A 12,770-nucleotide genomic window follows, 5' to 3' on the forward strand; every position below is an offset into this window, starting at 1 on the left:
CTGACTTTTAAAATTTTAGTCTCAATCTGGTTAACATACAGTGTCGTATCACTTTCAAGTGTACAAGATAGTGACTCAACAATCCCATACACAGGATGCTGTACTTATCATGACAAGTGCCCTCCTTACTCCCCATCACCTATTTCACTCTACCCCCTGGCAGCCTTCAGTTTGTTCCCTATAGTTAAGAGTCTCGTGGTTTGGGATGCCTGGGTGGCTTGGCGGTTGAGTGTCTGCCTTCAGCCCAGGGCATGATCCTGGAGTTCCGGGATCGAGTCCCACATCAGTCTCCCTGCATGGAGCCTGTTTCTCCCTCTGCCTATGTCTCTGCCTCTCTCTGTGTCTCTCATGAATAAATAAATAAAATCTTTTTTTTTTTAAAAAAGAGTCTTTTTGTTTATCTCTCTCTCTGTCTCCTTTTTACCTTTGCTTATTCGTTTTGTTTCTTAAATTCCACATAGGAGTGAAATCATATGGTATTTGTCTTTCTCTGACTGACTTATTTCACTCAGCATTATACTCTTTAGCTACATCCATGTCATTGCAAATGGCAAGATTTCATTCGTTTTTAGACTGAATAATATTCCATTGTATATATATACCACTTCTCCTTTATCCACTCATCTATCGATGGACACATAGGCTGCTTCCACAATTTGGCTACTGCAAGTAATGCTGCAATAAACATAGGGGTTCATGTATCCATTTGAACTAGTGTTTTTGTATTTTGGGGTGCAATTACTGGATTGTAGGGTAGATTCCTTAATGTTTTGAGGAGTCTCCATATCGTTTTCCACAATGGCTGTACCAATATGCATTCTCACCAACAGTGCAAAAGGGTTCTTTTTTCTCCATAAACTCACCAACACTTGTTGTTTTTCGTCTTACTGATTTTAGCCATTCTGACAGGTGTAAGGTAATATCTCATTGTGCTTTTGATTTGATTTTCTTGGTGATTAGTGATGTTGAGCATCTTCTCATGTGTCCATTTGCTATCTGTACGTCTTCTTTAAGAAATGTTTGTTCATGGGGATCCCTGGGTGGTGCAGCGGTTTGGCGCCTGCCTTTGGCCCAGGGCGCGATCCTGGAGACCCGGGATCGAATCCCACATCAGGCTCCCAGTGCATGGAGCCTACTTCTCCCTCTGCCTGTGTCTCTGCCTCTCTCTCTCTCTCTCTGTGACTATCATAAATAAATTTAAAAAAAAAATTAAAAAAAAATAGGGATCCCTGGGTGGCGCAGTGGTTTAGCGCCTGCCTTTGGCCCAGGGCGCGATCCTGGAGACCCGGGATCGAATCCCACGTCAGGCTCCCGGTGCATGGAGCCTGCTTCTCCCTCTGCCTGTGTCTCTGCCTCTCTCTCTCTCTCTCTGTGACTATCATAAATAAATAAAAATTAAAAAAAAATAAAATAAAACTTGAGCGATTTAAAGCATTAAAAAAAAAAAGAAATGTTTGTTCATGTCTTTTGCCCATTTTTAATTGGATCATTTGGTTTTCTTCATATTGAGTTGTATACGTGGCCTTGTATATTTTGGATACTAACCCTTTGTCAGATATGTCGTTTGCAAATATCTTCTCCAATTCCCTAGGCTGCTTTTTATTTTTGTTGATCATCTCCTTTGCTGTGGAGAAGCTTTTTATTTTGATGCAATCCCAATAGTTTATTTTTGCTTTTATTTCCCTGGCCTTGGAACACATATCTAGAAACATGTTGCTATGGCTGATGTCAGAGGCATTACTGCCTATGCTTTCTTCTAGGATTTTTATGATTTCAGGTCTCACACTTAGGTCATTAATCCATTTTGAGTTTATTCTTGTGTATGGTGTGAGAAAGTGGCCTAGTTTCATTCTTCTGCATATAGCTGTCCAGTTTTGCCAACAGTATTTCTTGAAGAGTCTATCTTTTTCCCACTGCATATTGTTTCCAGTTTTGTTGAAGATTTATCATATAATTGTGGGTTTATTTCTGGGTTTTCTATTCTGTTCCATTGATCTGTGTCTATTTTTGTGCCAGTGCCACACTGTTTTGATTACTACAGCTTTGTAACATAACTCGAAATCTGGAATTGTGGGGCATCTGGGTAGCTCAGTGGTTAAGCGTCTGCCTTTGGCTCAGGTTTGTGATCCCTGGGTCCTGGGATTGACTCCCTCATCTGGCTCCCACAGGGAGCCTGCTTCTCCCTCTGCCTATGTCTCTGCCTCTCTGTCTCATGAATAAATAAATAAATAATAATAAAAAATCTGGAATTGTGATGCCTCCAGTTTTAGTCTTTTTCAAAACTGCTTCAGCTAGTCAGAGTCTTTGGTAGTTCCATATAAGTTTTAGGATTTTCTGTTCTAGTTCTGTGAAAAATGCTGTTGGCATTTTGATAGGAATTGCATTAAATCTATGGAGTGCTTTGGGTTGTATAAACATTTTAAAAATATTTGTTCTCCCAGTCCATGAACATGGAATGTTTTTCCATTTCTCTGCATCACACTTCAATTTCTTTCACCTATGTTTTATACTTTTTAGAGTACCAGTCTTTCACCTCTTTGGTGAGGTTTATTTCTAGGTATCTTATTTTTATGTAATTGTAAATGGGATTGTTTTCTTAATTCCTCTTTCTGCTGCTTCATTATTAGTGTACAGAAATGCAACAGATTTTTTTTAAAGATTTTATTTATTTATTCATGAGAGACACAGAAATAGAGAGGCAGAGACACAGGCAGAGGGAGAAGCCAGCTCCAAGCAGGGAGCCGGACATGGGACTCGATCCCGGGTCTCCAGGATCACGCCCTGGACTGAAGGTGGCGCTAAACCGCTGAGCCACCAGGGCTGCTGGCAACAGATTTCTGTACATCGATTTTTTTATCCTGTGACTTTACTGAAATCATTTATCAGCTCTAGTAGGTTTTTGGTGGAGTCTTTACGGTTTTCTATATGTAGTATCATGTCACTTACAAATAGTAAAAGTTTTACTTTTTTTTTTTTTAAGATTTTATTTATTTGAGAGAGAGAGTATGAGTGAGGGAAAGGGAGCAAAGAGAGAGGGAGAAGCCGACTCCTCGCTGAGCAGGGAGCCAGACACAGGGCTCGATCTCAGGATCCTGGGATCATGACCTGACCTGAAGGCAGATACTTAACCACTGACTGAGCCACCTAGGCACCCCATGAAAGTTTTACTTCTTGCCCCTCCCTCCGTGCCCGCTCTTCCAGCTGCGCGCGCAGGCCCTGCCGGCTCCTGCACCTTGTAGGGGCTGGGTCTGTGGGGGCCAGCAGTGCCCGAGCTCGGATGTCTGCACACGCCGTGCTGCACATAGGGGACATGGTCAACCCAGCGAGTCTGCCCTTGAGGGAACCGCTGGCGCAGTGGGGAAGGGGCAGTGCAGCGTGACCCAGAGCGGTGCGCAGGCTTGGTCGGAAGGACCGGGCAGGGTCCCTGGACCTTGGGACCAGAGCTGAGACCTGGCTAACCGTGCCGGGGAAGCATTTCAAGCAGCGGGGACAGCCTAGGCCAAAGTCCTGGCGTGAGACTGAACACAGGGAGTCTGGAAACCCGTGTTTGAGGTGGGATTCCTTGATTGAATCTGGTAGTCCAGAGATCAAGATACCTACATTTATGGATGAGGAAGTCCAAAATCTACTCATCAAGATGACAGGCTTGAATTTGCAGAAGGTTTTTAAGCCAGCTATACAAGAACTGAAGCCACCAACCTATAAGCTAATGACCCAGGCACAGTTGGAGGAGGCTACAAGAAAAGCAATTGAGGCAGCTAAAGTACGATTAAAAATGCCACCAGTTCTGGAAGAACGAGTGCCAATAAATGATGTGTTAGCTGAAGATAAGATATTGGAAGGAACAGAAACAGCCAAATACGTATTTACTGATATATCATATAGCATACCACACCGGGAGCGTTTTATTGTTGTCAGAGAACCAAGTGGCACACTACGCAAAGCTTCTTGGGAAGAACGGGACAGGATGATACAAATTTATTTTCCAAAAGAAGGCCGTAGAGTTTTAACACCAGTAATTTTCAAGGAAGAAAATCTTAGGAACATGTACAGCCAGGACCGACATGTTGATGTCCTCAATCTCTGTGTTGCCCAGTTTGAGCCAGATTCTGCTGAATATATCAAAATTCATCATCAGACCTACGAAGACATAGATAAACATGGGAAGTATGACCTTTTACGTTCAACAAGACACTTTGGTGGAATGGCTTGGTATTTTGTAAATAAGAAAAAGATTGATGGTTTACTGATTGACCAGATTCAGAGAGATCTAGTCGATGATGCCACCAGCTTGGTCCAGCTATATCACATCCTCCATCCAGATGGCCAGTCTGCTCAGGAGGCCAAGGAGCAGGCTGCTGAGGGATTACATTTAATTAAGGTCTTTGCAAAAACAGAAGCACAGAAAGGAGCATATATAGAATTAACACTACAGGCTTATCAAGAAACAGTCATTAGCCATTCTGCAGCTTCCTGAAAACATTTTTAAAATAAATTTCATTTTACTAAATTGTAAAAAAAAAAAAAAAGTTTTACTTCTTAATTATGAATTTGGATGCCTTTTATTTCTTTTTTGTTGTCTGACTACTATGGCTTGGACTTCCAGTGCTCTGTTGAATAAAAGTGAGAGTGGACATCTATGTCTTGTTCCTGACCTTAGGGGATAAGCTCTCAGTTTTTCCCCATTGAGGATAATGTTTGCTGTGGGTTTTTCATACATAGCTTTTATTATGTTGAGGCATGTTCCCTTAAAGGGCTTTTATCATCAATGGTTGTTGTACTTTGTCAAATGCTCTTTCTACACCTATTGAAATGATCATACGGTTTCTATCCTTTCTTTTACTGATGTGATGTATCACATTGATTGATGTTCGAATACTGAACTACTCTTGCATCCTGGGAATAAATCCCAGTTCATCATGGTGAATGATTTTTTTTTTTTTTTTAGTGTATTGTTGGATTCTATTTGCTAGTATTTTGTTGAGGATTTTTGCATTTATATTCATCAGAGGTATTGGCCTCTGGTTCCCTTTTTTATGATGTCTTTTCTGATTTTGGTATCAGGATGTTATTGACTTCACAGAATGGATTTAGAAGTTCTTCTTCTATTTTCTGGAACAGTTTGTGGAGAATAGGTACTAACTATTTAAACATTTGATAAAGGGGCACCTGGGTGGCTCAGTCAGTTAAGCATCTACCTTTGGCTCAGGTCACAATCCCGGAGTCTTGGGATTGATGGAGGAACACAGGGCTAGCTGAGGACAAAGCACATTGACAAGTCCTTGAAACAGGGAGAGTGACTGATTTAGTTGTAAGGACACCTGGCACAAAGAGACCTTGCAACTCCTTCCCCTATAAGATACTTAGACTGTGGCTGAGGGTTTGAGAATTCACATACTTCAAAACTAGTTCATGAGGGTCTCCTGTAAAGACTAGGCAAGAAAGAAACTAACAAGAAGATCGCCAAGACGATCTCTCTTTTCACCTTGACTTGTCCCTCACACTGCATTCAGGAAATGCCCAGAATCTACCCTCGCCCAGGCAAACACCAGCCGCCCAAAACCAGGCCTATCTATTCCTTCATTGCTCCGTTAGGATCTTAACACTCCTATCAATTTATGCCCTTTGATTCACAATTTCAGCTTCTGGAAAGTTTTTCTTTCCCCAACCATTTCCTCCTTTAGCCCAAACCATCCCCCCACCAGGGGCCCTTGATTACTGTCACCCTAGTGAAGACAACTTTGCCAAAGGTTTGTTCTGCTAAGGATAATTCACATTTTGTCATCTCCTCCTATCCTCTTCCTCTATGTTAACAAAATACAGATTGAAATGATATCTTGGTAGTTGCTCATACTTTCCCTCAAAATAGGAAGAGGACTAAGTGTTCTGACTAATAGGGCCTTCATTTTAAGGGGAAAATGAAATAAACAGAAACAGTAATTATATTAACTACGGTTTCAGTGAGCAGAGCTACACAGTCTTTATGAAGGTGTCACTAATATACAGCTGATGAGCCACAAAATCCCTGTAGATTCCATAGTGGTAATGTGCTTGGTTCTAGCTCTTATTTGTAGGACTGGTCCTGGCTTTGATTTATTTTGTGCTTGTACCACCCTATGCCTCCGTTTGTCCCTCTTTCAACCCCCAACACATAGAAAGCACATTTCTGTTTTGGCCCCTCAGTTCCTGCTCCTCCTCAGAAATCAATTTCCACTCATTCACCTACCCCGTTATCTATAGGTCTTGGGCTTAATTGTCACCTTCTCAGTAAAATGTTCTCTGGCTACTCTCTTATAATATGATCCCCTCTAACTATTATTTTCTAATCATACTACTCTGATAGTTTTCTTTCAAAAGTTTTATTATACTAGTGTAGTTAATATTATATTCATATGAAGGATAACAAATTATGCCCCTGTAGGGAAGGACAAATAATTTTCCCTCTAAGCTTCTAGGTCCTTAGCTGAGACATTCCCCCCACCACCACTGTAACAAAAAGACAGATTGATAGGAAAAACAATTTTTTAAAAAATTATCTACTTTCTGACCAGAGACCCACAAAGATATGAGACTTACAAGGCAGCCACATGATTGAGTCTTAAACACAACTGGAGCTAAGGAATGGAACAGGGCTCTGAGGCTTCAAAGTGGAGGAGGGCAATTCACGGGGAGGTAAGAAAATGTACTGAGAGCCAAGTGCGCCTTCCCAAGCAGGTAAGTCTCTCTAATGAAAAAGCTGTCTCTGGTAATGGCTCTCTTCCTGGTACAGCCCCCCTTTTTAACGTAAATTTCCCTGACAAAAGGATAACATCTACTCTTCTTTCAGAGCTTTTCCCGTGTCTGAAGTTTCTCAAAATAATTAGCTCAAAATAAGCCTTCTGCCAGAGGCATATTTTGGGGTGGTGAAGGGGAGCATAATATACATCCCATATGTCTCTTTGGCAGAAGGCTTATTTTGAGCTGATTATTTTGGAAACAGCAGACACAGGAGAAGCTCTGAAAACTGAGTAGAAGTTACTCTTTTTGTCAGGGAAATTTACATTTATAAGGGAAATCTCCACGTGTGCCAGTGTCTCTGTCTCTGGACTAGGAAGAAGAGGATGACTCTAAATCACCAGCAGCTCTCATCGGTGGAGAAGGCTGGACTGAAATTTACGCAACAACCATGCCCATGTTTACTGTGCTTTGCTTGGTGACCTACCATAACTGTCCCCCTCAACATCTTTTTTTTTTTTTAAAGCATCTTTTGCCTTTAGCTGAAGATAGTGTTTAAGGTGATAGCTTTGGCTATCTTGGGGAGCTTCTCTATTTTCCTAGGTCTCTCTCAGGTACATAGGAGGTGCACATGTTACTAAACTTGTATTTGTTTTTCTTTTGTTCATCTGTCCTTTATTATGGGTGGTCTCAGCCAAGAACTCAGAAGGGTGGAGGGAAAATTATGTGTTCTCTCCTACACATATACACGTGACTATCTGCCTCCCCCACTGCTCTGCAATCTACAACTGAGCTGGCTTTCAATCACTGCTTGTGCACTGAGTGTATAAGATAAAGAACATCCCTGGGAAGAGTCCAGTCCCGTTTTATCTTTATCCCTATTACCCTACTGATCATCACATTACCTTTTTCTTTAAGGATCTTTCAGGTTTCTCTCTTCCTTGCCTTGCCATGACCAGCAGCCCAGGTCAGGCCCCTAGACCTCAGACTTCATACCATGCCCCTTGGTTTCTTTTCCTGCTCTCTCATTCCCCTCTACTCCATCTTTCCAGACTTTGATTTTGACATTTTCTCCCACTGCTCTGACAGTTCCTCCTTTTGAACTCACATCATGTTCATTCTTGCCCTTTTCACACTCAACCATTGCTCCTTCAGTGTGCATTTGCTTTATCTGCCTCCAGGGCCTGTGTCAAGGCCCGTGTCTTAGGGCCTGTGTCCTAAACTTCTTCTGCAACCTCTCGGCTGAAACTGGTACCAGGCACAAAGAAGGCACTTAATGCTTATTTTATTGATAAAGAAAACCAAACAAGTTGATACCAAGGCGATCTACCTTACACTCAGAATCTCTCCAACCAGGCAAGCAGGTTTAGATCAGAAAACTTCCTTTTTTCCGTTAGGAGCCACGAGCAGGCCACTCCAAGATGGGCCACTTTGACATGAACCTTATTTTGAGTTAAAAGCAATCCAAACCCAGGGGATCAGGAAAAGCTCTTTACCTCCCCCTCAACAGCCTGCTTTAACAGGAAGAGAGCTATTAACAAAGATGCCTCCTTACCTCGGGGACTCATCTGCATAATAGGACAACCTTTGTTTTCTAAACATCTCCTTTCACCTTCACACTACTGGTTTTCCTCCCCTTTGTGTCCTCAGGCTTACTCCTCTCTTTAGCTTAAATAAGGCTCAGGTTGCCTCACTGTCTTTGGTATTTCCTTGTCTGTGTAGATTCCCCTTAGGTTTTAAATTTGATGTTCTCCTGTTAATCTGTCTCATGTGAATTTGATTTTTCATCCGGCTAGAAGGATCTGGGAGGGTAGAAGAAATTCTTCCTCCCCAACAGTTGGCATAGTCGGCAGGATACTTTAACTCAGTAGATGGACACCTCTTGCCCTGACACTGCCACAGTTAAGAGAGCCTTGGGACATCTGACATTCAGCCAGCAGAAAGTGAGATTTCTTATCATGTCAGCCTCAAAGAATCTCTGCCTGTAGAGTCCAATGGAATAAGGATGGTAAGAGTCCTTTTTCTCTCTTTCTAAATTTAGATTAGCAGGAGAGAAAATCTTTGTGGGAAATATTTGTCCTTGAGCATAGTGATTCTGGAATTTAAATAGAATACTCTATATGGTTACTGATCCATTTCCTCCCAGAGATGGTCTTTGCTTTCTTTTGTCTATATCATTTGGTACACACATCAGGTAAAGCCTATTGCTAAAGGGACATCTTAGAAGACAAAGCCACAAAACTGGTGGGCATGGGCTGAGCACTTAAAAGTTATTAGAATTGGGTGCCTGGGTGGCTCAGTCAGTTAAGTGTCTGCCTTTGGCTCAGGTCATGATCTCAGGTCCTGGGATCGAGCCCCACATTGCTCCTGCTCAGTGGTAATTCTGCCTCTTCCTCTCTGTCTCGCTTGTGATTTTTCTTTCTAATAAATAAATAAATACAATCTTTAAAATAAGATAAAATAAAAGCTATTAGAGCATTCACCACAAGAAGACTCCCATGACAGGATCAGTCAGTCACAGAATGGGTTACATTTTCACTAGGTCACCTGCCAACCTCAAGAAAACCATGCATCAGAGTATACTGTAAAACAGCCCAGTCCCCAACCCTGTGGCACCTCCTTCTTAGATATAGTGTGTCTCTAAGAGACCCAAGACCTAGCCAAGACTGTTAACGAGTGAATATTTTTCCTTTCATCTTATTCTATGTCCTAAAAGCTTGGATATATGACCATTGAGAACACTCTCTTTGGTCTCCACCATCCAGAGTGTGCTTACCAGGGTACACCTTGGTGGTCAGTTAAACAGACTGGGAATGGAACTCAGATTCTCTCTGTCCAGCTGTGTCGGCTCCCCAGGTGTTTGACTTGAGAGGTTCCAGTCCAGAGGAACCTTTGTCATTTCAATCCTTGTTGTTTGTTAGTGCTGGAAAGTCCCATTACAGTATCACCCACCCCATATCACAGATTAGTAGGTCTGTGACTAGAAGCATCTCACAATTTTGTGGGAGATTGGAGATACCGTTTTCATCACACCATCCTTACTGTTTGTGCAACAAAGGTCTTTGCTTTCTTTTTCTTTTTTTTAAAGATTTTATTTATTTATTTTAAAGAGAGAGAAAGAACATGAGCAGGGGAAGGAGCAGAGGGAGAGGGACAAGCAGACTCACCCTGAGCACAGAGCCCAATGTGGAGCTCGATCTCATGACTCAGAGATCATGACCTAAGCCAAAATCAGGAGTCAGACACTTAACTGACTGAGCTACCCAGTCATTCCAGTCTTTGGTTTCTTAGACTAATTTTGGGAGTAAACTTCTGGATCACAGGGACAGGTCACCCTTGCCCCCCCCTTTTTTTTAAGCATTCAAAATCTTTTTAATAACAAGGCAGGATCTGGGGTTAGTTTTTGTAGCCTCGGCTGGCCCTGAGGCCTCTGGCACGCTCGAACTTCCGGCCCTTGGATCTCACGTAGGGTTTGGTGTGGCTGTGTGGGGTTCCTGGGGCCTTGCCAAAGTGTCTGTACACCTCTTGGCCCTTGCGTGGACCAGAGAGTAAGACGGTGCCACAGCCCTTGGGGGAGTCCAGGGCCAACTGATAGAAGGTGAGGATCTTGCCTCCAGCTTTGAGGATGCGGCTCCGGGCACGGCTACTCACGCGCAGTGCACACACCTTCAGCTTGGGCACCTCCTGGACACGCACATCATCCGTTATAGTCCCTACAACCACAGCTGTTTTGTTTTCCCGGCCAGGCAGTTTCATCTTCCGGATCATCCGGGAAAGGGACAGAGGTGGCCGGTTGGTGCGACTCATGAACAACCTCTTCAACACAACCTGGTTAAAGGTAGAGTTGGTTCGTCTGGCCAGACACCTGTACAGCTTGACCAACAGTCTCAGGTAGATGTCCTGGCTCTTGGGCTCCTTGCGCCAAACCTTTCGGTCCTTGTTGTGGCGGATGTCGACTCCCATGATGGTGCCTCCTGCTCAGCCAGGTCCGGAAAGAAAGAACCCTTGCCCTTTTTGAATGTATCTTGCTATTAATAGATCCTACTCATTAATGGCCAGACAATGGAACCTTTAAATTGGCTATATATTTTTTAAATTTTTTAATAAAGATTTTTATTTATTTATTCATGAGAGACACAGAGAGAGAGAGAGAGAGGCAGAGACACAGGCAGAGGGTGAAGCAGGCTCCATGCAGGGAGCCCGACGTGGGACTCGATCCCGGGTCTCCAGGATTGCCCTGGGCCGAAGGCAGGGGCTAAACCACTGAGCCACCCAGGCTGCCCTAAATTGGCTATATTTAAAAGAAAAATATACTTTATTGAGAGCTCTCACTTGTCTTATTAGTATAATGGCTAGTCTTAGAGACTGCCTTGATAAGATAAAATCACAGAAATTAGACTTAAGAATTTCTTTTCCATATAAGATTTACAGGGAGCACTCAGGTTCTCTAGGTTCAAAGTATACATGTCTTCATGTAAATGCTCAAAGCCAGGAAATGAATTTAACAAAAGTATCTGAGACTGGCAATAAGGCTTGCTTTGCTCCTACTTCCAAGGATTGATAATCAGGCTCTGCCAGCTTCAGGCATTTCAATGCAACCTCCTTTGCAGATATATCCTAGACCCTCTACTACAAAAGAATTCATGTCTCCTGGACTGCAGCAAGGTGTTTTAGATTATAAAGCCCTTTAGCCTCCACTTTGAAAAGATCCTACTAAATTTATAGATTAAAAAGAATGACTATCACAAACCCTCTTCACAGGAAATAGGACCAAAATTTCTCTTAGGCCCTCTTACAAATGATCTGCAAAAGGCCATTATCCAGGGATAATTAGAAGCCTACATTGAATTATGAACCTAGAAAGAAGGGTTAAAATAAAAAAAATAAATAAATAAAGAAGGGTTAAAATGCTTTGTTAAAGCTTAAAATGTTAAGATGCTTTACAAAGATAAAAATCTTTTGATTCTTATTTTAGTTAAAAACCTCCCTAATAAAAAGAAGCAAATTTAGTTAAAAAGATAAATCAGTCCTTTGATATCCAGGCTATAATCTAATTCTTAGAGGAATTATTAAAAACAACTCTTTGTCTTACAAATCTCTACAAATCGAGAAATGCAACTCCAGAAGCCAAAGAAAGCCCACCTATCTTTCTTTACCAATCCCCAAACTTCACCTATTCCTCTCAAAATGTTTATGGATATTATGAAAGATCAGGATATTAAAAAAGAAAGAAAGAAAGATCAGGATATTAAAACAGTTGTCCTCTACTTTATAAAAGGTAAGTTTTAAATCACAATTGCCCTGTAACTCTGGGGAAAAAAAACAAACAAAAAATTTTTTGCATTCTTCTTGTCTCTTCTAAATCATAAGTCTTTAAAATGTAAATACAGGGGCACTTCGGTGGCTCAGTGGTGGAGCATCTGTCTTTGGCTGGGGTTGTGATCCTGGGGTCCTGGGGATCAAGTCCTGCATCTCTCTGTGTGTCTCTCATGAATAAATAAACAAAATCTCTTTAAAAATAAAATGTAAATACAGCCCACAATTACCTGGAACTGAAGAAAAAAGGGAAAAAGAAGTTTTTTAAAAATACAAACTTCTAGAATGGCTTTGGTACTCCAATTCTAGCACCTTTCATAATAGACAGATATGCACCAAATCTCCACTTTGGAGAAAATGTGGATGTTTTCTCTGCCTTTGTGATGTAAATTTCCTACTCCCATCTTCTCTAGGACCTAAAATCCATTCTTTTTATTTTTTTTAAAGATTTTATTTATTTATTCAATTTATTCATGAAAGACACAGAAAGAGAGAGGCAGAGACATAGGCAGAGGGAGAAGCAAGTTCCCTGCAGGGAACCTGATGTGGGACTCGATCCCAGGACCCAGGGACCAGGACCCAAGCCAAAGGCAGACACTTGGCCACTGAGCCACCCAGGTGCCCCGAGCTATTCTGTGAAATATAAACAATTAAGGAGAAGTTTAGAGAAAAGTACCCCCCCCCCAAAAAAAAGGTGGGGAGAGGTATTTGGAAATTGTGTCTTTAATATCCCTTCCACA

The 12,770-nt window shown here is 41.9% G+C and overlaps 3 protein-coding genes across 9 annotated transcripts in view; 1 reads left to right on the plus strand and 2 right to left on the minus strand.

Moving 5' to 3' along the window:
* CA5B (carbonic anhydrase 5B) overlaps positions 1–12,770 on the minus strand; it is a 133,740-nt gene that overhangs the window by 23,797 nt on the left and 97,173 nt on the right. The window lies entirely within an intron of this gene.
* On the plus strand, positions 2,770–4,522 carry LOC140627651 (small ribosomal subunit protein mS22). Its single transcript, XM_072816085.1, has one exon. The coding sequence runs from the start codon at positions 3,605–3,607 to the stop codon at positions 4,475–4,477; it is 873 nt and encodes a 290-aa protein (XP_072672186.1). The 5' UTR covers positions 2,770–3,604; the 3' UTR covers positions 4,478–4,522.
* Positions 10,062–10,727, minus strand: LOC140628196 (large ribosomal subunit protein eL18-like). The gene has a single exon (XM_072817309.1). The coding sequence runs from the start codon at positions 10,675–10,677 to the stop codon at positions 10,111–10,113; it is 567 nt and encodes a 188-aa protein (XP_072673410.1). The 5' UTR covers positions 10,678–10,727; the 3' UTR covers positions 10,062–10,110.

Source organism: Canis lupus, chromosome X, assembly GCF_048164855.1.
Source record: "Canis lupus baileyi chromosome X, mCanLup2.hap1, whole genome shotgun sequence".
Taxonomy (NCBI): domain Eukaryota; kingdom Metazoa; phylum Chordata; class Mammalia; order Carnivora; family Canidae; genus Canis; species Canis lupus.

Excerpts from the sequence above, each read along its gene's own strand:
- LOC140627651 (XM_072816085.1), top strand. The coding sequence starts at position 3,605 with ATGGATGAGGAAGTCCAAAATCTACTCATCAAGATGACAGGCTTGAAT.
- LOC140628196 (XM_072817309.1), bottom strand. The coding sequence starts at position 10,677 with ATGGGAGTCGACATCCGCCACAACAAGGACCGAAAGGTTTGGCGCAAG.